Source organism: Oncorhynchus kisutch, unplaced genomic scaffold (genome assembly GCF_002021735.2).
Source record: "Oncorhynchus kisutch isolate 150728-3 unplaced genomic scaffold, Okis_V2 scaffold3978, whole genome shotgun sequence".
NCBI classification, from domain to species: domain Eukaryota; kingdom Metazoa; phylum Chordata; class Actinopteri; order Salmoniformes; family Salmonidae; genus Oncorhynchus; species Oncorhynchus kisutch.
The window spans coordinates 101,718-129,446 of NW_022265923.1; the positions used below are offsets into that span (position 1 = coordinate 101,718).

Below are 27,729 nucleotides of genomic sequence, written 5' to 3' on the forward strand. Positions count from 1 at the left end.
GGCCGTTGTCTTGGTCGACATGTTTATTTATGTTTACAACAAGCAGGAAGACATCAGAACAGGGTCGTTGGGGAATAATAACATAATGTACGGGATACATTTGTACTGTAGTGAATCCGTCTCTATAGTAATGCAAGGTCTCTTTCATCATCATGTGAAACGTCAACGTTACCATGGAAATGCTGGGATGTGTTTTTCTATGATGTTGATACGACACGGATTACAATCATCATCCTGAATATTAAGGCTACACTCCATGTTATACACACAGACACTCAACCATGCAAACTGGCTGGGTTATTCTTTATTTCAGACATCACACATTATAGTCTTCCTCTAATCCAGACATTTTACACACACTCACTAAATCACATCCACAATCATACACATCAACCTACTCAGATCTACTAGACACAATATCTTGACTACATTTTCTAACATCCGTGGCATTGGCTCACAGGCAAACAGAACCAAACAAATGGCATTAGAACCTGTTTCTAATGACATTTGAAATCTCTATTTTTGACCTTCATAATACCTCTTATGGCAGTAACTTTACAAGCACTAATCATGGTCCATTTAGACTGAGAACAGTGTCTAGTTACAGTAAGGGCTACAATAAGTATAGCCAGTTAGAATTGTTACGGTTTAAGACATTATAGGAAAAGATCAGTCTTTATGCGGCTGAAAGAAAAGGAATATAACAGGAAACTCGATCTACATCCTGAGATGAAGCTGCGTGGGAAAGGGAAAAGGGGTTGGTGAAATAGTGTTCTGTCATGTGGACAAAGGAACTCAAAAGGTGTGATGATATTAATTACCAATTAATAAAAAAAAAAAAATATGGACTCATTAGAAATAGTGGATATTTAGAGACTAAAAACCCCTGAAAGAATGCGATCAGCCCATTGTCTAATTGGCCTTCACATAATTCTTATAGAATTTGCATGTGGACGGGGATATTGGACATTTTAATCAAAGTTTACTGGAAGAAAATGTATTATTTATTAAAATTTACATTTTAAACATTTTAATCCAATACCAATATTTACTGGATGACAATTTAATCTTAACTAAGACAAAATCATTTATACCTGAATATTTCCAGTACAATATAGGTTCAGCAAATCCCCTTATTGTTTGGGATACCTTTAACTGTACCTTCAGAGGTCATTCAATATTCATCAATAATAAAAGAGCAGTTCCTGTCCGAAGAGACAAGACCAACAAGGGAAATCCATGAACTAATAGTACAGGTAGATGCTATAAAAACTACAGAGATACATGAACTAATAGTACAGGTAGATGCTATAAAAACTACAGAGATACATGAACTAATAGTACAGGTAGATGCTATAAAAACTACAGAGATACATGAACTAATAGTACAGGTAGATGCTATAAAAACTACAGAGATACATGAACTAATAGTACAGGTAGATGCTATAAAAACTACAGAGATACATGAACTAATAGTACAGGTAGATGCTATAAAAACTACAGAGATACATGAACTAATAGTACAGGTAGATGCTATAAAAACTACAGAGATACATGAACTAATAGTACAGGTAGATGCTATAAAAACTACAGAGATACATGAACTAATAGTACAGGTAGATGCTATAAAAACTACAGAGATACATGAACTAATAGTACAGGTAGATGCTATAAAAACTACAGAGATACATGAACTAATAGTACAGGTAGATGCTATAAAAACTACAGAGATACATGAACTAATAGTACAGGTAGATGCTATAAAAACTACAGAGATACATGAACTAATAGTACAGGTAGATGCTATAAAAACTACAGAGATACATGAACTAATAGTACAGGTAGATGCTATAAAAACTACAGAGATACATGAACTAATAGTACAGGTAGATGCTATAAAAACTACAGAGATACATGAACTAATAGTACAGGTAGATGCTATAAAAACTACAGAGATACATGAACTAATAGTACAGGTAGATGCTATAAAAACTACAGAGATACATGAACTAATAGTACAGGTAGATGCTATAAAAACTACAGAGATACATGAACTAATAGTACAGGTAGATGCTATAAAAACTACAGAGATACATGAACTAATAGTACAGGTAGATGCTATAAAAACTACAGAGATACATGAACTAATAGTACAGGTAGATGCTATAAAAACTACAGAGATACATGAACTAATAGTACAGGTAGATGCTATAAAAACTACAGAGATACATGAACTAATAGTACAGGTAGATGCTATAAAAACTACAGAGATACATGAACTAATAGTACAGGTAGATGCTATAAAAACTACAGAGATACATGAACTAATAGTACAGGTAGATGCTATAAAAACTACAGAGATACATGAACTAATAGTACAGGTAGATGCTATAAAAACTACAGAGATACATGAACTAATAGTACAGGTAGATGCTATAAAAACTACAGAGATACATGAACTAATAGTACAGGTAGATGCTATAAAAACTACAGAGATACATGAACTAATAGTACAGGTAGATGCTATAAAAACTACAGAGATACATGAACTAATAGTACAGGTAGATGCTATAAAAACTACAGAGATACATGAACTAATAGTACAGGTAGATGCTATAAAAACTACAGAGATACATGAACTAATAGTACAGGTAGATGCTATAAAAACTACAGAGATACATGAACTAATAGTACAGGTAGATGCTATAAAAACTACAGAGATACATGAACTAATAGTACAGGTAGATGCTATAAAAACTACAGAGATACATGAACTAATAGTACAGGTAGATGCTATAAAAACTACAGAGATACATGAACTAATAGTACAGGTAGATGCTATAAAAACTACAGAGATACATGAACTAATAGATGTGTTATGCTATAAAAACTACAGAGATACATGAACTAATAGTACAGGTAGATGCTATAAAAACTACAGAGATACATGAACTAATAGTACAGGTAGATGCTATAAAAACTACAGGGGGACCAAGAGGCATGGAGAGGCAGCCTTTAGTTACTATACTGCCAGACTCTGGACTAGCCGCCAGAGAACCTGAGGGGGACCAAGAGGCATGGAGAGGCAGCCTTTAGTTACTATACCGCCAGACTCTGGACTAGCCTGCCAGAGAACCTGTGGGGGACCAAGAGGCATGGAGAGGCTTTAGTTACTATACCGCCAGCCTCTGGACTAGCCTGCCAGAGAACCTGAGGGGGACCAAGAGGCATGGAGAGGCAGCCTTTAGTTACTATACCGCCAGCCTCTGGACTAGTCTGCCAGGGAACCTGAGGGGGACCAAGAGGCATGGAGAGGCAGCCTTTTGTTACTATACCGCCAGACTCTGGACTAGCCTGCCAGAGAACCTGAGGGGGACCAAGAGGCATGGAGAGAAGGCCTTTAGTTACTATACCGCCAGACTCTGGACTAGCCTGCCAGAGAACCTGAGGGGGACCAAGAGGCATGGAGAGGCAGCCTTTAGTTACTATACCGCCAGACTCTGGAATACCCTGCCAGAGAACCTGAGGGGGACCAAGAGGCATGGAGAGGCAGCCTTTAGTTACTATACCGCCAGCCTCTGGACTAGCCTGCCAGAGAACCTGAGGGGGACCAAGAGGCATGGAGAGGCAGCCTTTAGTTACTATACCGCCAGACTCTGGACTAGCCTGCCAGAGAACCTGTGGGGGACCAAGAGGCATGGAGAGGCTTTAGTTACTATACCGCCAGCCTCTGGACTAGCCTGCCAGAGAACCTGAGGGGGACCAAGAGGCATGGAGAGGCAGCCTTTAGTTACTATACCGCCAGCCTCTGGACTAGTCTGCCAGGGAACCTGAGGGGGACCAAGAGGCATGGAGAGGCAGCCTTTTGTTACTATACCGCCAGACTCTGGACTAGCCTGCCAGAGAACCTGAGGGGGACCAAGAGGCATGGAGAGAAGGCCTTTAGTTACTATACCGCCAGACTCTGGACTAGCCTGCCAGAGAACATGAGGGGGACCAAGAGGCATGGAGAGGCAGCCTTTTGTTACTATACCGCCAGACTCTGGACTAGCCTGCCAGAGAACCTGAGGGGGACCCAGAGGCATGGAGAGAAGGCCATTAGTTACTATACCGCCAGACTCTGGACTAGCCTGCCAGAGAACCTGAGGGGGACCAAGAGGCATGGAGAGAAGGCCTTTAGTTACTATACCGCCAGCCTCTGGAATACCCTGCCAGAGAACCTGAGGGGGACCAAGAGGCATGGAGAGGCAGCCTTTAGTTACTATACCGCCAGACTCTGGAATACCCTGCCAGAGAACCTGAGGGGGACCAAGAGGCATGGAGAGGCAGCCTTTTGTTACTATACCGCCAGCCTCTGGAATAGCCTGCCAGAGAACCTGAGGGGGACCAAGAGGCATGGAGAGGCTTTAGTTACTATACCGCCAGCCTCTGGAATAGTATAGTATAGTCTGCCAGAGAACCTGAGGGGGATCAAGAGGCATGGAGAGGCAGCCTTTAGTTACTATACCGCCAGCCTCTGGAATAGTATAGTATAGTCTGCCAGAGAACCTGAGGGGGACCAAAAGGCATGGACAGGCAGCCTTTTGTTACTATACCGCCAGCCTCTGGAATAGTATAGTATAGTCTGCCAGAGAACCTGAGGGGGACCAAGAGGCATGGAGAGGCAGCCTTTAGTTACTATACCGCCAGACTCTGGACTAGCCTGGCAGAGAACCTGAGGGGGACCAAGAGGCATGGAGAGGCAGCCTTTAGTTACTATGCCCCCAGACTCTGGACTAGCCTGGCAGAGAACCTGAGGGGGACCAAGAGGCATGGAGAGGCAGCCTTTAGTTACTATACCCCCAGACTCTGGACTAGCCTGCCAGAAAACCTGAGGGGAGCTGAAACTGTGGACATTTCTAAAAGAGATTTTAAAATACATTTTTTGCTTTTCTTTTCCTCAGGGTGCTTTTTAGTTGTGCTGTTTTTATTGTTAATGTTTAGTTTAAAAAAATGTTTATCTTATGTTTGTTGTGTCGTAAATATTTCAGTTTTTTTCCCCCATAATTTTTTTCCTGTGAAGCCCATTGTGTTCCATTCCATGTCTGAAAGGTGCTGTATAAATATAGTTTGGTTTGATGTGATTTTAGGTCATGTGACCGGGACAATGTATTTCCTCAATGGGACGAGGTTCTCCAACTGCGTTAAATTCTTTCCTCACTGGGACCAACTGTGTGGTTTATCCCCTGTGTGTGTAATTGTGCATTTTCTTCCCCTGTATGTTTCCTTTTATGTAATTTTAGGTCATGTGATCGTGAATATCTCTTTCCACACAGGGCGCAATGGTAAAGCTTCTCCCCCGTGTGTGTCCTCTCATGCTCCTTCATGTTATCTAATGACCTAAAGAATTTTCCACAATGGGAACAGGGGTAAGGCTTCTCTCCAGAGTGTATTTTCTTATGTTTGTTCAGGTTCCCTAAATACAAAAAACACTTTCCACACTGGGAGCAACTATGTGGTTTTTCCCCTGTGTGTGTCAGCTCATGCGATTTTAGGTCATGTGATCGTAAGAAACTATTTCCACATTGAGAGCAATGGTAAGATTTCTCCCTTGTGTGTGTCCTCTGGTGCTTTTTTAGGTCCGATGATGTTGAAAATCTCTTTCCACAATTGGAGCAGTGGTAAGGCTTTTCTCCTGTATGTGTCCTCTCGTGTGTTTTAAGGTAAAGTGACCTTGAAAATCTCTCTCCACACTGGGAGCAGTGGTAAGGCTTTTCTCCTGTGTGTTTCCTCTCATGCTCTTTTAGGTTCCCTAACTTGGTAAAATCCTTTCCACACAGGGCGCAATGGTAAGGTTTTTCCCCTGTGTGTGTCCTCTCATGCGCTTTCAGGTTATCGGAAGACCTAAAATTCTTTCCACAATGTGAACAGGGGTAAGGCTTCTCTCCAGAGTGTACTCTCTTATGTTTGTTCAGGTTCCCTATATGGGAAAAACTCTTTCCACACTGGGAGCATTCGTAAGGCTTTTCTCCTGTGTGTTTCCTCTCATGCTCTTTTAGGTTCCTTAACTTGGTAAAATCCTTTCCACAAAGGGAGCAATGGTAAGGTTTTTCCCCTGTGTGTGTCCTCTCATGCGCTTTCAGGTTATCTGAAGACCTAAAATTCTTTCCACAATGGGAACAGGGGTAAGGCTTCTCTCCAGAGTGTATTCGCTTATGTTTGTTCAGGTTCCCTAAATGGGAAAAAAGCTTTCCACACTGGGAACAATTGTGTGGTTTTTCCCCTGTGTGTGTCCTCTCATGTGATTTTAGGTCATGTGATCGTGAGAATCTATTTCCACACTGGGAGCATTGGAAGGGCTTTTCTCCAGTGTGTTTCCTTTCATGCTCTTTCAGCTTCCATAACCACTTAAAACTCATATTACACTGGAAGCAGTGGTGTCGTCTCGCTGGCTTGGGTGTCTCAGGGTCTGGTTCCCCTGAAGGACTCTTCCTGCTGTCAGATGGAGAGACTGGTCTCTCTCCTGCCAAAGACAAACAAAGTATTTAGTTAAACAGAGAGACCTGAATGAAACCTCCATTATAAAACTGTTTTCCTATGAGGTTTAATCCAGACTAGAGCCCTCATTATGAAACACAAAATGTGGATCCTGGATGCTGATTGGTTGATAGCTGTTAGTTATTCACGTTAATCCCGGGTAATGGCTGTTAACAGTTCCATTTGAATCATTCCTACACATCCGCTGTCCCATAGCCAAGCCAGGCAATTTATAAACTAATCTCCACTGTTCCACAGCCCAGCCAGGCAATGTATCAACTAATCTCCACTGTCCCACAGCCCTGCCAGGCAATGTATCAACTAATCTCCACTGTCCCAAAGCCCAGCCAGGAAATGTATCAACTAATCTCCACTGTTCCACAGCCCAGCCAGGAAATGTATCAACTAATCTCCACTGTCCCACAGCCCTGCCAGGCAATGTATCAACTCATCTCCACTGTTCCACAGCCCTGCCAGGCAATGTATCAACTAATCTCCACTGTCCGACAGCCCTGCCAGGCAATGTATCAACTAATCTCCACTGTCCCACAGCCCTGGCAGGCAATGTATCAACTAATCTCCACTGTCCCAAAGCCCAGCCAGGAAATGTATCAACTAATCTCCACTGTTCCACAGCCCAGCCAGGAAATGTATCAACTAATCTCCACTGTCCCACAGCCCAGCCAGGCAATTCAAAACTAATCTCCACTGTCCCACAGCCCAGCCAGGCAATTCAAAACTAATCTCCACTGTCTCACAGCCCAGCCAGGAAATTAATAAACTAATCTCCACTGTCTCACAGCCCTGCCAGGAAATGTATCAACTAATCTCCACTGTTCCACAGCTCTCCCAGGAAATTCATCAACTAATCTCCACTGTCTCACAGCCCAGCCAGGCAATTCAAAACTAATCTCCACTGTCCCACAGCCCAGCCAGGCAATTCAAAACTAATCTCCACTGTCCCACAGCCCAGCCAGGCAATTCAAAACTAATCTCCACTGTCTCACAGCCCAGCCAGGAAATTAATAAACTAATCTCCACTGTCTCACAGCCCTGCCAGGAAATGTATCAACTAATCTCCACTGTTCCACAGCTCTCCCAGGAAATTCATCAACTAATCTCCACTGTCTCACAGCCCAGCCAGGAAATGTATCAACTAATCTCCACTGTCTCACAGCCCTGCCAGGCAATTCATCAACTAATCTCCACTGTCTCACAGCCCAGCCAGGCAATTCATCAACTAATCTCCACTGTCTCACAGCCCAGCCAGGCAATTCATCAACTAATCTCCACTGTCCCAAAGCCCAGCCAGGCAATTCATAAACTAATCTCCACTGTCCCACAGCCCAGCCAGGAAATGTATCAACTCATCTCCACTGTCTCACAGCCCTGCCAGGCAATTCATCAACTAATCTCCACTGTCCCACAGCCCTGCCAGGAAATTCATAAACTAATCTCCACTGTTCCACAGCCCTGCCAGGCAATTTATAAACTAATATCCACTGTCCCACAGCCCAGCCAGGCAATTCATCAACTAATCTCCACTGTCCCACAGCTCTCCCAGGAAATTCATAAACTAATCTCCACTGTCCCAAAGCCCAGCCAGGCAATAAATAAACTAATCTCCACTGTCCCAGAGCCCAGCCAGGCAATTCATCAACTCATCTCCACTGTCTCACAGCCCAGCCAGGCAATTCATCAACTAATCTCCACTGTCCCACAGCCCAGCCAGGAAATGTATCAACTCATCTCCACTGTCCCACAGCCCAGCCAGGAAATGTATCAACTAATCTCCACTGTTCCACAGCCCAGCCAGGCAATTCATAAACTAATCTCCACTGTCCCACAGCCCAGCCAGGCAATTCATCAACTAATCTCCACTGTCCCACAGCCCTGCCAGGCAATTCAAAACTAATCTCCACTGTCCCACAGCCCTGCCAGGCAATTCATAAACTAATCTCCACTGTCCCACAGCCCTCCCAGGAAATTCATCAACTAATCTCCACTGTTCCACAGCCCTGCCAGGCAATTCATCAACTAATCTCCACTGTCCCACAGCCCTGCCAGGCAATTTATAAACTAATCTCCACTGTTCCACAGCCCTGCCAGGCAATTCATAAACTAATCTCCACTGTCCCACAGCCCTGCCAGGCAATTTATAAACTAATCTCCACTGTCCCACAGCCCAGCCAGGCAATTCATCAACTAATCTCCACTGTCCCACAGCCCTGCCAGGCAATTCAAAACTAATCTCCACTGTCCCACAGCCCTGCCAGGCAATTAATAAACTAATCTCCACTGTCTCACAGCCCTGCCAGGAAATGTATCAACTAATCTCCACTGTTCCACAGCTCTCCCAGGAAATTCATCAACTAATCTCCACTGTCTCACAGCCCAGCCAGGAAATGTATCAACTAATCTCCACTGTCTCACAGCCCTGCCAGGCAATTCATCAACTAATCTCCACTGTCTCACAGCCCAGCCAGGCAATTCATCAACTAATCTCCACTGTCTCACAGCCCAGCCAGGCAATTCATCAACTAATCTCCACTGTCCCAAAGCCCAGCCAGGCAATTCATAAACTAATCTCCACTGTCCCACAGCCCAGCCAGGAAATGTATCAACTCATCTCCACTGTCTCACAGCCCTGCCAGGCAATTCATCAACTAATCTCCACTGTCCCACAGCCCTGCCAGGAAATTCATAAACTAATCTCCACTGTTCCACAGCCCTGCCAGGCAATTTATAAACTAATATCCACTGTCCCACAGCCCAGCCAGGCAATTCATCAACTAATCTCCACTGTCCCACAGCTCTCCCAGGAAATTCATAAACTAATCTCCACTGTCCCAAAGCCCAGCCAGGCAATTCATAAACTAATCTCCACTGTCCCAGAGCCCAGCCAGGCAATTCATCAACTCATCTCCACTGTCTCACAGCCCAGCCAGGCAATTCATAAACTAATCTCCACTGTCCCAGAGCCCAGCCAGGCAATTCATCAACTCATCTCCACTGTCTCACAGCCCTGCCAGGCAATTCATAAACTAATCTCCACTGTCCCACAGCCCTGCCAGGCAATTTATAAACTAATCTCCACTGTCCCACAGCCCAGCCAGGCAATTCATCAACTAATCTCCACTGTCCCACAGCCCTGCCAGGCAATTCAAAACTAATCTCCACTGTCCCACAGCCCTGCCAGGCAATTAATAAACTAATCTCCACTGTCTCACAGCCCTGCCAGGAAATGTATCAACTAATCTCCACTGTTCCACAGCTCTCCCAGGAAATTCATCAACTAATCTCCACTGTCTCACAGCCCAGCCAGGAAATGTATCAACTAATCTCCACTGTCTCACAGCCCTGCCAGGCAATTCATCAACTAATCTCCACTGTCTCACAGCCCAGCCAGGCAATTCATCAACTAATCTCCACTGTCTCACAGCCCAGCCAGGCAATTCATCAACTAATCTCCACTGTCCCAAAGCCCAGCCAGGCAATTCATAAACTAATCTCCACTGTCCCACAGCCCAGCCAGGAAATGTATCAACTCATCTCCACTGTCTCACAGCCCTGCCAGGCAATTCATCAACTAATCTCCACTGTCCCACAGCCCTGCCAGGAAATTCATAAACTAATCTCCACTGTTCCACAGCCCTGCCAGGCAATTTATAAACTAATATCCACTGTCCCACAGCCCAGCCAGGCAATTCATCAACTAATCTCCACTGTCCCACAGCTCTCCCAGGAAATTCATAAACTAATCTCCACTGTCCCAAAGCCCAGCCAGGCAATTCATAAACTAATCTCCACTGTCCCAGAGCCCAGCCAGGCAATTCATCAACTCATCTCCACTGTCTCACAGCCCAGCCAGGCAATTCATCAACTAATCTCCACTGTCCCACAGCCCAGCCAGGAAATTCATCAACTAATCTCCACTGTCCCACAGCCCAGCCAGGCAATTCATCAACTAATCTCCACTGTTCCACAGCCCAGCCAGGAAATGTATCAACTAATCTCCACTGTTCCACAGCCCAGCCAGGAAATGTATCAACTCATCTCCACTGTCCCACAGCCCAGCCAGGAAATGTATCAACTCATCTCCACTGTCCCACAGCCAAGCCAGGAAATGTATCAACTAATCTCCACTGTCCCACAGCCCTGCCAGGAAATGTATCAACTAATCTCCACTGTCCCACAGCCCAGCCAGGAAATGTATCAACTAATCTCCACTGTTCCACAGCCCAGCCAGGCAATTCATAAACTAATCTCCACTGTCCCACAGCCCAGCCAGGCAATTCATCAACTAATCTCCACTGTCCCACAGCCCTGCCAGGCAATTCAAAACTAATCTCCACTGTCCCACAGCCCTGCCAGGCAATTCATAAACTAATCTCCACTGTCCCACAGCCCTCCCAGGAAATTCATCAACTAATCTCCACTGTTCCACAGCCCTGCCAGGCAATTCATCAACTAATCTCCACTGTCCCACAGCCCTGCCAGGCAATTTATAAACTAATCTCCACTGTTCCACAGCCCTGCCAGGCAATTCATAAACTAATCTCCACTGTCCCACAGCCCTGCCAGGCAATTTATAAACTAATCTCCACTGTCCCACAGCCCAGCCAGGCAATTCATCAACTAATCTCCACTGTCCCACAGCCCTGCCAGGCAATTCAAAACTAATCTCCACTGTCCCACAGCCCTGCCAGGCAATTCATAAACTAATCTCCACTGTCTCACAGCCCTGCCAGGAAATGTATCAACCAATCTCCACTGTTCCACAGCTCTCCCAGGAAATTCATCAACTAATCTCCACTGTCTCACAGCCCTGCCAGGAAATGTATCAACTAATCTCCACTGTCTCACAGCCCTGCCAGGCAATTCATCAACTAATCTCCACTGTCTCACAGCCCAGCCAGGCAATTCATCAACTAATCTCCACTGTCTCACAGCCCAGCCAGGCAATTCATCAACTAATCTCCACTGTCCCAAAGCCCAGCCAGGCAATTCATAAACTAATCTCCACTGTCCCACAGCCCAGCCAGGAAATGTATCAACTCATCTCCACTGTCTCACAGCCCTGCCAGGCAATTCATCAACTAATCTCCACTGTCCCACAGCCCTGCCAGGAAATTCATAAACTAATCTCCACTGTTCCACAGCCCTGCCAGGCAATTTATAAACTAATATCCACTGTCCCACAGCCCAGCCAGGCAATTCATCAACTAATCTCCACTGTCCCACAGCTCTCCCAGGAAATTCATAAACTAATCTCCACTGTCCCAAAGCCCAGCCAGGCAATTCATAAACTAATCTCCACTGTCCCAGAGCCCAGCCAGGCAATTCATCAACTCATCTCCACTGTCTCACAGCCCAGCCAGGCAATTCATCAACTAATCTCCACTGTCCCACAGCCCAGCCAGGAAATTCATCAACTAATCTCCACTGTCCCACAGCCCAGCCAGGCAATTCATCAACTAATCTCCACTGTTCCACAGCCCAGCCAGGAAATGTATCAACTAATCTCCACTGTTCCACAGCCCAGCCAGGAAATGTATCAACTCATCTCCACTGTCCCACAGCCCAGCCAGGAAATGTATCAACTCATCTCCACTGTCCCACAGCCCAGCCAGGAAATGTATCAACTAATCTCCACTGTCCCACAGCCCTGCCAGGAAATGTATCAACTAATCTCCACTGTCCCACAGCCCAGCCAGGAAATGTATCAACTAATCTCCACTGTTCCACAGCCCAGCCAGGCAATTCATAAACTAATCTCCACTGTCCCACAGCCCTGCCAGGCAATTCATCAACTAATCTCCACTGTCCCACAGCCCTGCCAGGCAATTCAAAACTAATCTCCACTGTCCCACAGCCCTGCCAGGCAATTCATAAACTAATCTCCACTGTCCCACAGCCCTCCCAGGAAATTCATCAACTAATCTCCACTGTTCCACAGCCCAGCCAGGAAATTCATCAACTAATCTCCACTGTCCCACAGCCCAGCCAGGCAATTCATCAACTAATCTCCACTGTTCCACAGCCCAGCCAGGAAATGTATCAACTAATCTCCACTGTTCCACAGCCCAGCCAGGAAATGTATCAACTCATCTCCACTGTCCCACAGCCCAGCCAGGAAATGTATCAACTCATCTCCACTGTCCCACAGCCCAGCCAGGAAATGTATCAACTAATCTCCACTGTCCCACAGCCCTGCCAGGAAATGTATCAACTAATCTCCACTGTCCCACAGCCCAGCCAGGAAATGTATCAACTAATCTCCACTGTTCCACAGCCCAGCCAGGCAATTCATAAACTAATCTCCACTGTCCCACAGCCCTGCCAGGCAATTCATCAACTAATCTCCACTGTCCCACAGCCCTGCCAGGCAATTCAAAACTAATCTCCACTGTCCCACAGCCCTGCCAGGCAATTCATAAACTAATCTCCACTGTCCCACAGCCCTCCCAGGAAATTCATCAACTAATCTCCACTGTTCCACAGCCCTGCCAGGCAATTCATCAACTAATCTCCACTGTCCCACAGCCCTGCCAGGCAATTTATAAACTAATCTCCACTGTTCCACAGCCCTGCCAGGCAATTCATAAACTAATCTCCACTGTCCCACAGCCCTGCCAGGCAATTTATAAACTAATCTCAACTGTCCCACAGCCCAGCCAGGCAATTCATCAACTAATCTCCACTGTCCCACAGCCCTGCCAGGCAATTCAAAACTAATCTCCACTGTCCCACAGCCCTGCCAGGCAATTCATAAACTAATCTCCACTGTCCCACAGCCCAGCCAGGCAATTCATCAACTAATCTCCACTGTCCCACAGCCCTGCCAGGCAATTCATAAACTAATCTCCACTGTCCCACAGCCCAGCCAGGAAATGTATCAACTAATCTCCACTGTTCCACAGCCCAGCCAGGCAATTCATAAACTAATCTCCACTGTCCCACAGCCCTGCCAGGCAATTCATCAACTAATCTCCACTGTCCCACAGCCCTGCCAGGCAATTCAAAACTAATCTCCACTGTCCCACAGCCCTGCCAGGCAATTCATAAACTAATCTCCACTGTCCCACAGCCCAGCCAGGCAATTCATCAACTAATCTCCACTGTCCCACAGCCCTGCCAGGCAATTCAAAACGAATCTCCACTGTCCCACAGCCCAGCCAGGAAATGTATCAACTAATCTCCACTGTTCCACAGCCCAGCCAGGCAATTCATAAACTAATCTCCACTGTCCCACAGCCCTGCCAGGCAATTCATCAACTAATCTCCACTGTCCCACAGCCCTGCCAGGCAATTCAAAACTAATCTCCACTGTCCCACAGCCCTGCCAGGCAATTCATAAACTAATCTCCACTGTCCCACAGCCCTGCCAGGCAATTCAAAACGAATCTCCACTGTCCCACAGCCCAGCCAGGCAATTCATCAACTAATCTCCACTGTCCCACAGCCCTGCCAGGCAATTCATAAACTAATCTCCACTGTCCCACAGCCCTCCCAGGAAATTCATCAACTAATCTCCACTGTTCCACAGCCCTGCCAGGCAATTCATCAACTAATCTCCACTGTCCCACAGCCCTGCCAGGCAATTTATAAACTAATCTCCACTGTTCCACAGCCCTGCCAGGCAATTCATAAACTAATCTCCACTGTCCCACAGCCCTGCCAGGCAATTTATAAACTAATCTCCACTGTCCCACAGCCCAGCCAGGCAATTCATCAACTAATCTCCACTGTCCCACAGCCCTGCCAGGCAATTCAAAACTAATCTCCACTGTCCCACAGCCCTGCCAGGCAATTCATAAACTAATCTCCACTGTCCCACAGCCCAGCCAGGCAATTCATCAACTAATCTCCACTGTCCCACAGCCCTGCCAGGCAATTCATAAACTAATCTCCACTGTCCCACAGCCCAGCCAGGAAATGTATCAACTAATCTCCACTGTTCCACAGCCCAGCCAGGCAATTCATAAACTAATCTCCACTGTCCCACAGCCCTGCCAGGCAATTCATCAACTAATCTCCACTGTCCCACAGCCCTGCCAGGCAATTCAAAACTAATCTCCACTGTCCCACAGCCCTGCCAGGCAATTCATAAACTAATCTCCACTGTCCCACAGCCCAGCCAGGCAATTCATCAACTAATCTCCACTGTCCCACAGCCCTGCCAGGCAATTCAAAACGAATCTCCACTGTCCCACAGCCCAGCCAGGAAATGTATCAACTAATCTCCACTGTTCCACAGCCCAGCCAGGCAATTCATAAACTAATCTCCACTGTCCCACAGCCCTGCCAGGCAATTCATCAACTAATCTCCACTGTCCCACAGCCCTGCCAGGCAATTCAAAACTAATCTCCACTGTCCCACAGCCCTGCCAGGCAATTCATAAACTAATCTCCACTGTCCCACAGCCCTGCCAGGCAATTCAAAACGAATCTCCACTGTCCCACAGCCCAGCCAGGCAATTCATCAACTAATCTCCACTGTCCCACAGCCCTGCCAGGCAATTCATAAACTAATCTCCACTGTCCCACAGCCCAGCCAGGCAATTCATCAACTAATCTCCACTGTCCCACAGCCCTGCCAGGCAATTCATAAACTAATCTCCACTGTCCCACAGCCCAGCCAGGCAATTCATCAACTAATCTCCACTGTCCCACAGCCCTGCCAGGCAATTCAAAACTAATCTCCACTGTCCCACAGCCCTGCCAGGCAATTCATCAACTAATCTCCACTGTCCCACAGCCCTGCCAGGCAATTCATCAACTAATCTCCACTGTCCCACAGCCCTGCCAGGCAATTCAAAACTAATCTCCACTGTCCCACAGCCCTGCCAGGCAATTCATAAACTAATCTCCACTGTCCCACAGCCCAGCCAGGCAATTCATCAACTAATCTCCACTGTCCCACAGCCCTGCCAGGCAATTCAAAACGAATCTCCACTGTCCCACAGCCCTGCCAGGCAATTCAAAACTAATCTCCACTGTCCCACAGCCCTGCCAGGCAATTCATCAACTAATCTCCACTGTCCCACAGCCCAGCCAGGCAATTCATCAACTAATCTCCACTGTCCCACAGCCCTGCCAGGCAATTCAAAACTAATCTCCACTGTCCCACAGCCCTGCCAGGCAATTCATAAACTAATCTCCACTGTCTCACAGCCCTGCCAGGAAATGTATCAACTAATCTCCACTGTTCCACAGCTCTCCCAGGAAATTCATCAACTAATCTCCACTGTCTCACAGCCCAGCCAGGAAATGTATCAACTAATCTCCACTGTCTCACAGCCCTGCCAGGCAATTCATCAACTAATCTCCACTGTCTCACAGCCCAGCCAGGCAATTCATCAACTAATCTCCACTGTCTCACAGCCCAGCCAGGCAATTCATCAACTAATCTCCACTGTCCCAAAGCCCAGCCAGGCAATTCATAAACTAATCTCCACTGTCCCACAGCCCAGCCAGGAAATGTATCAACTCATCTCCACTGTCTCACAGCCCTGCCAGGCAATTCATCAACTAATCTCCACTGTCCCACAGCCCTGCCAGGAAATTCATAAACTAATCTCCACTGTTCCACAGCCCTGCCAGGCAATTTATAAACTAATATCCACTGTCCCACAGCCCAGCCAGGCAATTCATCAACTAATCTCCACTGTCCCACAGCTCTCCCAGGAAATTCATAAACTAATCTCCACTGTCCCAAAGCCCAGCCAGGCAATTCATAAACTAATCTCCACTGTCCCAGAGCCCAGCCAGGCAATTCATCAACTCATCTCCACTGTCTCACAGCCCAGCCAGGCAATTCATCAACTAATCTCCACTGTCCCACAGCCCAGCCAGGAAATTCATCAACTAATCTCCACTGTCCCACAGCCCAGCCAGGCAATTCATCAACTAATCTCCACTGTTCCACAGCCCAGCCAGGAAATGTATCAACTAATCTCCACTGTTCCACAGCCCAGCCAGGAAATGTATCAACTCATCTCCACTGTCCCACAGCCCAGCCAGGAAATGTATCAACTCATCTCCACTGTCCCACAGCCCAGCCAGGAAATGTATCAACTAATCTCCACTGTCCCACAGCCCTGCCAGGAAATGTATCAACTAATCTCCACTGTCCCACAGCCCAGCCAGGAAATGTATCAACTAATCTCCACTGTTCCACAGCCCAGCCAGGCAATTCATAAACTAATCTCCACTGTCCCACAGCCCTGCCAGGCAATTCATCAACTAATCTCCACTGTCCCACAGCCCTGCCAGGCAATTCAAAACTAATCTCCACTGTCCCACAGCCCTGCCAGGCAATTCATAAACTAATCTCCACTGTCCCACAGCCCTCCCAGGAAATTCATCAACTAATCTCCACTGTTCCACAGCCCTGCCAGGCAATTCATCAACTAATCTCCACTGTCCCACAGCCCTGCCAGGCAATTTATAAACTAATCTCCACTGTTCCACAGCCCTGCCAGGCAATTCATAAACTAATCTCCACTGTCCCACAGCCCTGCCAGGCAATTTATAAACTAATCTCCACTGTCCCACAGCCCAGCCAGGCAATTCATCAACTAATCTCCACTGTCCCACAGCCCTGCCAGGCAATTCAAAACTAATCTCCACTGTCCCACAGCCCTGCCAGGCAATTCATAAACTAATCTCCACTGTCCCACAGCCCAGCCAGGCAATTCATCAACTAATCTCCACTGTCCCACAGCCCTGCCAGGCAATTCATAAACTAATCTCCACTGTCCCACAGCCCAGCCAGGAAATGTATCAACTAATCTCCACTGTTCCACAGCCCAGCCAGGCAATTCATAAACTAATCTCCACTGTCCCACAGCCCTGCCAGGCAATTCATCAACTAATCTCCACTGTCCCACAGCCCTGCCAGGCAATTCAAAACTAATCTCCACTGTCCCACAGCCCTGCCAGGCAATTCATAAACTAATCTCCACTGTCCCACAGCCCAGCCAGGCAATTCATCAACTAATCTCCACTGTCCCACAGCCCTGCCAGGCAATTCAAAACGAATCTCCACTGTCCCACAGCCCAGCCAGGAAATGTATCAACTAATCTCCACTGTTCCACAGCCCAGCCAGGCAATTCATAAACTAATCTCCACTGTCCCACAGCCCTGCCAGGCAATTCATCAACTAATCTCCACTGTCCCACAGCCCTGCCAGGCAATTCAAAACTAATCTCCACTGTCCCACAGCCCTGCCAGGCAATTCATAAACTAATCTCCACTGTCCCACAGCCCTGCCAGGCAATTCAAAACGAATCTCCACTGTCCCACAGCCCAGCCAGGCAATTCATCAACTAATCTCCACTGTCCCACAGCCCTGCCAGGCAATTCATAAACTAATCTCCACTGTCCCACAGCCCAGCCAGGCAATTCATCAACTAATCTCCACTGTCCCACAGCCCTGCCAGGCAATTCATAAACTAATCTCCACTGTCCCACAGCCCAGCCAGGCAATTCATCAACTAATCTCCACTGTCCCACAGCCCTGCCAGGCAATTCAAAACTAATCTCCACTGTCCCACAGCCCTGCCAGGCAATTCATCAACTAATCTCCACTGTCCCACAGCCCTGCCAGGCAATTCATCAACTAATCTCCACTGTCCCACAGCCCTGCCAGGCAATTCAAAACTAATCTCCACTGTCCCACAGCCCTGCCAGGCAATTCATAAACTAATCTCCACTGTCCCACAGCCCAGCCAGGCAATTCATCAACTAATCTCCACTGTCCCACAGCCCTGCCAGGCAATTCAAAACTAATCTCCACTGTCCCACAGCCCTGCCAGGCAATTCATAAACTAATCTCCACTGTCCCACAGCCCTCCCAGGAAATTCATCAACTAATCTCCACTGTTCCACAGCCCTGCCAGGCAATTCATCAACTAATCACCACTGTCCCACAGCCCTGCCAGGCAATTTATAAACGAATCTCCACTTTTCCACAGCCCTGCCAGGCAATTCATAAACTAATCTCCACTGTCCCACAGCCCTGCCAGGCAATTTATAAACTAATCTCCACTGTCCCACAGCCCAGCCAGGCAATTCATCAACTAATCTCCACTGTCCCACAGCCCTGCCAGGCAATTCAAAACTAATCTCCACTGTCCCACAGCCCTGCCAGGCAATTCATAAACTAATCTCCACTGTCCCACAGCCCAGCCAGGCAATTCATCAACTAATCTCCACTGTCCCACAGCCCTGCCAGGCAATTCATAAACTAATCTCCACTGTCCCACAGCCCAGCCAGGAAATGTATCAACTAATCTCCACTGTTCCACAGCCCAGCCAGGCAATTCATAAACTAATCTCCACTGTCCCACAGCCCTGCCAGGCAATTCATCAACTAATCTCCACTGTCCCACAGCCCTGCCAGGCAATTCAAAACCAATCTCCACTGTCCCACAGCCCTGCCAGGCAATTCATAAACTAATCTCCACTGTCCCACAGCCCAGCCAGGCAATTCATCAACTAATCTCCACTGTCCCACAGCCCTGCCAGGCAATTCAAAACGAATCTCCACTGTCCCACAGCCCAGCCAGGAAATGTATCAACTAATCTCCACTGTTCCACAGCCCAGCCAGGCAATTCATAAACTAATCTCCACTGTCCCACAGCCCTGCCAGGCAATTCATCAACTAATCTCCACTGTCCCACAGCCCTGCCAGGCAATTCAAAACTAATCTCCACTGTCCCACAGCCCTGCCAGGCAATTCATAAACTAATCTCCACTGTCCCACAGCCCAGCCAGGCAATTCATCAACTAATCTCCACTGTCCCACAGCCCTGCCAGGCAATTCAAAACTAATCTCCACTGTCCCACAGCCCTGCCAGGCAATTCATAAACTAATCTCCACTGTCCCACAGCCCAGCCAGGCAATTCATCAACTAATCTCCACTGTCCCACAGCCCTGCCAGGCAATTCAAAACTAATCTCCACTGTCCCACAGCCCTGCCAGGCAATTCATAAACTAATCTCCACTGTCCCACAGCCCTCCAAGGAAATTCATCAACTAATCTCCACTGTTCCACAGCCCTGCCAGGCAATTCATCAACTAATCTCCACTGTCCCACAGCCCTGCCAGGCAATTTATAAACTAATCTCCACTGTTCCACAGCCCTGCCAGGCAATTCATAAACTAATCTCCACTGTCCCACAGCCCTGCCAGGCAATTTATAAACTAATCTCCACTGTCCCACAGCCCAGCCAGGCAATTCATCAACTAATCTCCACTGTCCCACAGCCCTGCCAGGCAATTCAAAACTAATCTCCACTGTCCCACAGCCCTGCCAGGCAATTCATAAACTAATCTCCACTGTCCCACAGCCCAGCCAGGCAATTCATCAACTAATCTCCACTGTCCCACAGCCCTGCCAGGCAATTCATAAACTAATCTCCACTGTCCCACAGCCCAGCCAGGAAATGTATCAACTAATCTCCACTGTTCCACAGCCCAGCCAGGCAATTCATAAACTAATCTCCACTGTCCCACAGCCCTGCCAGGCAATTCATCAACTAATCTCCACTGTCCCACAGCCCTGCCAGGCAATTCAAAACTAATCTCCACTGTCCCACAGCCCTGCCAGGCAATTCATAAACTAATCTCCACTGTCCCACAGCCCAGCCAGGCAATTCATCAACTAATCTCCACTGTCCCACAGCCCTGCCAGGCAATTCAAAACGAATCTCCACTGTCCCACAGCCCAGCCAGGCAATTCATCAACTAATCTCCACTGTCCCACAGCCCTGCCAGGCAATTCAAAACTAATCTCCACTGTCCCACAGCCCTGCCAGGCAATTCATAAACTAATCTCCACTGTCCCACAGCCCAGCCAGGCAATTCATCAACTAATCTCCACTGTCCCACAGCCCTGCCAGGCAATTCAAAACTAATCTCCACTGTCCCACAGCCCTGCCAGGCAATTCATAAACTAATCTCCACTGTCCCACAGCCCAGCCAGGCAATTCATCAACTAATCTCCACTGTCCCACAGCCCTGCCAGGCAATTCAAAACTAATCTCCACTGTCCCACAGCCCTGCCAGGCAATTCATAAACTAATCTCCACTGTCCCACAGCCCTCCCAGGAAATTCATCAACTAATCTCCACTGTTCCACAGCCCTGCCAGGCAATTCATCAACTAATCTCCACTGTCCCACAGCCCTGCCAGGCAATTTATAAACTAATCTCCACTGTTCCACAGCCCTGCCAGGCAATTCATAAACTAATCTCCACTGTCCCACAGCCCTGCCAGGCAATTTATAAACGAATCTCCACTGTTCCACAGCCCTGCCAGGCAATTCATAAACTATTATCCACTAGAAAGAATCATTGAGACATTATTACCCCATGCTTTATAGCCTAACATTTGGTTTGCAAATAGCAAGATTTTTTACAAATCCCCTCTTTTGCCTCTCCAACCGTTACACATTTTGTACGCAAAAGAATATATACGTATAGAACATATTTTGGTGACTCGTTATTAAACAGCAATGTAACATGTTTATATATTTAGGTGTAATCTCTTAAAATTACTATAACGACACCTAGTGGCAAATTGTTGGTTTGCTACTAGAATGGTACATAATGGGTTAAGATGGGGCTATAATGGTACATAAGGGGTTAAGATGGGGCTAAAACGGTACATAAAGGGTTAAGATGGGGATATAATGGTACTTAAAGGGGTTAAGATGGGGTTAGAATGGTACATAAGGGGTTGGGGTGGGGCTAGAATGGTACATAAAGGGTTAAGATGGGGCTAGAATGGTACATAAATAGGTTAAGATGTGGTTAGAATGGTACATAATGGGTTAGGATGGGGGCTAGAATGGTACATAAGGGGTTAAGATGGGGTTAGAATGGTACATAAATGGGTTAAGATGGGGCTAGAATGGTACATAAGGGTTAAGATGGGGCTAGAATGGTACATAAGTGTTTACCATCCTATAACAACTGGGACCGGTCTGTGTTTACCATCATTACCAACTGGGACCGGTCTGTGTTTACCATCATTACCAACTGGGACCGGTCTGTGTTTACCATCATTATCATTACCAACTGGGACCGGTCTGTGTTTACCATCATTATCAACTGGGACCGGTCTGTGTTTACCATCATTATCAACTGGGACCGGTCTGTGATACCATCATTACCAACTGGGACCGGTCTGTGTTTACCATCATTACCAACTGGGACCGGTCTGTGTTTACCATCATTACCAACTGGGACCGGTCTGTGTTTACCATCATTATCATTACCAACTGGGACCGGTCTGTGTTTACCATCATTATCAACTGGGACCGGTCTGTGTTTACCATCATTATCAACTGGGACCGGTCTGTGATACCATCATTACCAACTGGGACCGGTCTGTGTTTACCATCATTACCAACTGGGACCGGTCTGTGTTTACCATCATTACCAACTGGGACCGGTCTGTGTTTACCATCATTATCATTACCAACTGGGACCGGTCTGTGTTTACCATCATTACCAACTGGGACCGGTCTGTGTTTACCATCATTATCAACTGGGACCAGGCTGTGTTAACCATCATTACCAACTGGGACCGGTCTGTGTTTACCATCATTACCAACTGGGACCGATCTGTGTTTATCATCATTACCAACTGGGACCGGTCTGTGTTTATCATCATTATCAACTGGGACCGGTCTGTGTTTACCATCATTACCAACTGGGACCGGTCTGTGTTACCATCATTATCAACTGGGACCGGTCTGTGTTTACCATCATTACCAACTGGGACCGGTCTGTGTTTACCATCATTACCAACTGGGACCGGTCTGTGTTTACCATCATTACCAACTGGGACCTGTCTGTGTTTACCATCATTATCATTATCAACTGGGACCGGTCTGTGTTTACCATCATTACCAACTGGGACCTGTCTGTGTTTACCATCCTATAACAACTGGGACCGGTCTGTGTTTACCATCATTACCAACTAGGACCGGTCTGTGTTTACCATCATTACCAACTGGGACCGGTCTGTGTTACCATCATTATCAACTGGGACCGGTCTGTGTTACCATCATTACCAACTGGGACCGGTCTGTGTTTACCATCATTACCAACTGGGACCGGTCTGTGTTACCCTCATTACCGGTCTGTGTTACCATCATTATCATTATCAACTGGGACCGGTCTGTGTTTACCATCATTACCAACTGGGACCGGTCTGTGTTTACCATCATTACCAACTGGGACCGGTCTGTGTTTACCATCATTACCAACTGGGACCGGTCTGTGTTTACCATCATTACCAACTGGGACCGGTCTGTGTTTACCATCATTATCATTACCAACTGGGACCGGTCTGTGTTTACCATCATTATCAACTGGGACCGGTCTGTGTTTACCATCATTACCAACTGGGACCGGTCTGTGTTTACCATCATTACCAACTGGGACCGGTCTGTGTTTACCATCATTACCAACTGGGACCGGTCTGTGTTTACCATCATTACCAACTGGGACTGGTCTGTGTTTACCATCATTACCAACTGGGACCTGTCTGTGTTTACCATCATTATCATTACCAACTGGGACCGGTCTGTGTTTACCATCATTACCAACTGGGACCGGTCTGTGTTTACCATCATTATCATTACCAACTGGGACCTGTCTGTGTTTACCATCATTATCATTACCAACTGGGACCGGTCTGGGACGTGACCACCACAGCAACAACGTTGACATTTTGAAAGGTGATCTCTGCCCTGCCATAGGGAATGGACGTGACCACCACAGCAACAACGTTGACATTTTGAAAGGTGATCTCTGCCCTGCCATAGGGAATGGACGTGACCACCACAGCAACAACGTTGACATTTTGAAAGGTGATCTCTGCCCTGCCATAGGGAATGGACGTGACCAGATGAGACAAACTTTTCTAAACCAGCCTGGTGAAATCAAGCATCTTGCAGGATTGTGAATATATTATTATATTATACAAAGAATATCAATAGAAAAAAAGTCTAAAACAATACATCTAGTTTGTTTAGTTTCATTCCAGCTGCAGAGGTTGATGTGAATATTAGCTCTAGTTGGCTAGCTAGCAAGGGAGAAGAATGTTCGACAGCCTGCATAGCAACCATTTCTGTTTAGAATGAACAACCAGTGTGATTGGCTAGACACTATAGAATGAACAACCAGTGTGATTGGCTAGACACTATAGAATGAACAACCAGTGTGATTGGCTAGACACTATAGAATGAACAACCAGTGTGATTGGCTAGACACTATAGAATTAACAACCAGTGTGATTGGCCAGACACTATAGAATGAACAACCAGTGTGATTGGCCAGAAACTATAGAATGAACAACCAGTGTGATTGGCCAGAAACAATAGAATGAACAACCAGTGTGATTGGCCAGAAACAATAGAATTAACAACCAGTGTGATTGGCCAGAAACAATAGAATGAACAACCAGTGTGATTGGCCAGAAACAATAGAATGAACAACCAGTGTGATTGGCCAGAAACTATAGAATGAACAACCAGTGTGATTGGCCAGAAACAATAGAATGAACAACCAGTGTGATTGGCCAGAAACAATAGAATGAACAACCAGTGTGATTGGCCAGAAACAATAGAATGAGCAACCAGTGTGATTGGCCAGAAACTATAGAATGAACAACCAGTGTGATTGGCCAGAAACTATAGAATGAACAGCCAGGGTTTTTGTCTCTTAACCTCAGAAATAGAACTAACGACTGGTTAGAGACATTTAGATATCAGAAAGAACATTTTAGTAGATATTTCGGTTGTTGTTATTGAATAGAGTATTGAATAGAATTTATTTGAAGTATATAGAATTGATATATAACTGCTTATTGTGTATAACATTGAATGGAAACAGAATATCCCTTTATTTTTCACGACTGACTTCAAGCTTTTAATGATTTATATTGTCATATAGCAATGACTCCCACCTGGCAGGTCTAAGGCCATAATGATTTATATTGTCATATAGCAATAACCCCCACCTGGCAGGTCTAAGGCCATAATGATTTATATTGTCATATAGCAATAACCCCCCACCTGGCAGGTCTAAGGCCATAATGATTTATATTGTCATTTAGCAATAACCCCCACCTGGCAGGTCTAAGGCCATAATGATTTATATTGTCATATAGCAATAACCCCCACCTGGCAGGTCTAAGTAATAATGATTTATATTGTCATATAGCAATAACCCCCACCTGGCAGGTCTAAGTACATAATGATTTATATTGTCATATAGCAATAACCCCCACCTGGCAGGTCTAAGGCCATAATGATTTATATTGTCATATAGCAATAACCCCCACCTGGCAGGTCTAAGGCCATAATGATTTATATTGTCATTTAGCAATAACCCCTACCTGGCAGGTCTAAGTAATAATGATTTATATTGTCATATAGCAATAACCCCCACCTGGCAGGTCTAATGCCATAATGATTTATATTGTCATGTCATATAGCAATAACCCCCACCTGTCAGGTCTAAGGCCATAATGATTTATATTGTCATATAGCAATAACCCCCACCTGGCAGGTCTAAGGCCATAATGATTTATATTGTCATTTAGCAATAACCCCCACCTGGCAGGTCTAAGGCCATAATAATTTATATTGTCATATAGCAATAACCCCCACCTGGCAGGTCTAAGGCCATAATGATTTATATTGTCATATAGCAATAACTCCCACCTGGCAGGTCTAAGGCCATAATGATTTATATTGTCATATAGCAATAACTCCCACCTGGCAGGTCATAAAATGGACTGCTCTCAACAGCCTCTTTCCACACTCTACCAACCCAACAGATGAGTCTTGGACAGCCTCTTTCCACACTCTACCAACCCAACAGATGAGTCTTGGACAGCCTCTTTCCATATGTTACCAATCCAACAGATGAGTCTTGGACAGCCTCTTTCCACACTCTACCAACCCAACAGATGAGTCTTGGACAGCCTCTTTCCACACTCTACCAACCCAACAGATGAGTCTTGGACAGCCTCTTTCCACACTCTACCAACCCAACAGATGAGTCTTGGACAGCCTCTTTCCACATGTTACCAACCCAACAGATGAGTCTTGGACAGCCTCTTTCCATATGTTACCAATCCAACAGATGAGTCTTGGACAGCCTCTTTCCACACTCTACCAACCCAACAGATGAGTCTTGGACAGCCTCTTTCCACATGTTACCAACCCAACAGATGAGTCTTGGACAGCCTCTTTCCACACTCTACCAACCCAACAGATGAGTCTTGGACAGCCTCTTTCCACACTCTACCAACCCAACAGATGAGTCTTGGACAGCCTCTTTCCACACTCTACCAACCCAACAGATGAGTCTTGGACAGCCTCTTTCCACACTCTACCAACCCAACAGATGAGTCTTGGACAGCCTCTTTCCACACTCTACCAACCCAACAGATGAGTCTCCCAGTGGAGGCTCCTCAGGGGTCAGTAGGAGACGAAAATAAGTCCTCGTGCATAGAGTTGTATGTGTTGCTAAGCTTTGAAATCAATGGTTTCTGAAAGATTGATCCACGTGTGGGTCAAAATACTATTAAGGATTTTGGGATTTTAAATAACCTCTGTGGTAAAAAGAAAAAGAAAATGTAAATACATTTCACCCAGATCAAAATGATCCTTCATTGTTTTGATTCTGTCCTCTTCATCATTTGAAGTCAGACATTAGTTGATTTTTGCTGTGATGTCAAGCAAAGACACTGAGCAAAGCACTACAGAAAGAGATATTCACATGTTTACAAATGTCTAACAGGAAGCATTTGATCCATAAACGTTTTGTTGGCCGTCCCCGTCTCCTTGTAGCTTTAACGATTCCTACAGCACAGAACTATTAAAGTGTAGAACTTCAGTAGAATACCCCTTTAAAACCACACATCGGTTCAACAACTGCAGAGTTTGTACCCCTGTGTTTAAGATATTACTCACTGTTGTTAATCAGATCTCCTGTCTCCTCCTCCTCTTCTTCCAATGTGACAGTAATCTCCTCCACTTCCTTCATTTCAAAAACGTCTTCCTCTTCTTTCACTGTGACAGTCATCCCCTCTTTCTCTTCCTCTTCTTTCACTGTGACAGTCATCTCCCCCTCCTCCCCTGCATCCTCATCTTCTTCTTTTACTGTAACATCCTCCACCTCTTTCACTCTGAACGCGTCTTCATCTTCTGTCAATTTAACGTCTTTCTCTTCTTCTTTCACTGTAACAGCCTCAACCTCTGTTTCTTTTTTTACGGTGACATCCTCTTCTCCCTTCTCCTCTTTCACGACAATGTTCAGCCCCAGAGCTTCTTTCTCCGTCCAGCAGACCTCCTCTTTAGAAGTGGGGGACTCGTTTAGTGAGCTCATGGTTGGGATGTTAGCTAAATGTTAGCTAGTTAGCATTAGTGACTAGACTAGCACTACTGCTAATTTACTCAGCCAGTTAGCTAACAACAATGTAAATATAAAATTAAAGTGGGTAAATAACTAGTAGATACGACAAGTGTGTTTAAAACACCGTGGCTAATATACACCGAAAGCGTTTAAAGAGCTGCAATGTTTTCGTCTATGTTGGTTCAAAGCTACGGAGGTGAAAAACTCGCCATTGTTGTAGAAGCGTCCAGTCCATTAGATTATACGTCAGTCACACTGGCAGCATTGCCTGAAAAAAGGCACGTCGCCATCTGCTGGGTGGGAGGGTAACAGTCAAGGGAAATGTTTATTTTATTTTGAGACAAAAAGTAGGTTTTAATTTATTTCATTATATATATATATATAAGCAGTCCAAACTGCTCCTACACGGTGTAACAGTACTGAGTAGGTCCAAACTGCTCCTACACGGTGTAACAGTACTGAGTAGGTCCAAACTGCTCCTACACGGTGTAACAGTACTGAGTAGGTCCAAACTGCTCCTTCACGGTGTAACAGTACTGAGTAGGTCCAAACTCTTCCTACAAGGTGTAACAGTACTGAGTAGGTCCAAACTGCTCCTACACGGTGTAACAGTACTGAGTAGGTCCAAACTGCTCCTTCACGGTGTAACAGTACTGAGTAGGTCCAAACTCTTCCTACACGGTGTAACAGTACTGAGTAGGTCCAAACTCTTCCTACAAGGTGTAACAGTACTGAGTAGGTCCAAACTGCTCCTACACGGTGT

General features: G+C 46.1%; 1 protein-coding gene across 1 annotated transcript; it reads right to left on the reverse strand.

Annotated features, from left to right (window-relative positions):
• Positions 1-27,184, reverse strand: LOC116372953 (zinc finger protein 2-like). Its single transcript, XM_031821459.1, has 2 exons — positions 26,525-27,184; positions 1-6,502 (listed from the first exon to the last, which is right to left on the reverse strand). The coding sequence occupies exons 1-2, from the start codon at positions 26,937-26,939 to the stop codon at positions 5,184-5,186; spliced, it is 1,734 nt and encodes a 577-aa protein (XP_031677319.1). The 5' UTR covers positions 26,940-27,184; the 3' UTR covers positions 1-5,183.
• Between the last annotated feature and the right edge of the window lie 545 nt (positions 27,185-27,729).

What these genes read in the sequence shown, in the direction of transcription:
- LOC116372953 (XM_031821459.1), bottom strand. Translation starts at nt 26,939, where the DNA reads ATGAGCTCACTAAACGAGTCCCCCACTTCTAAAGAGGAGGTCTGCTGG. An exon ending in AGGAGATCTGATTAACAACA is followed by an intron (nt 6,503 to 26,524) that starts GTGAGTAATATC and finishes TGTCTTTGGCAG; the next exon opens with GAGAGAGACCAGTCTCTCCA.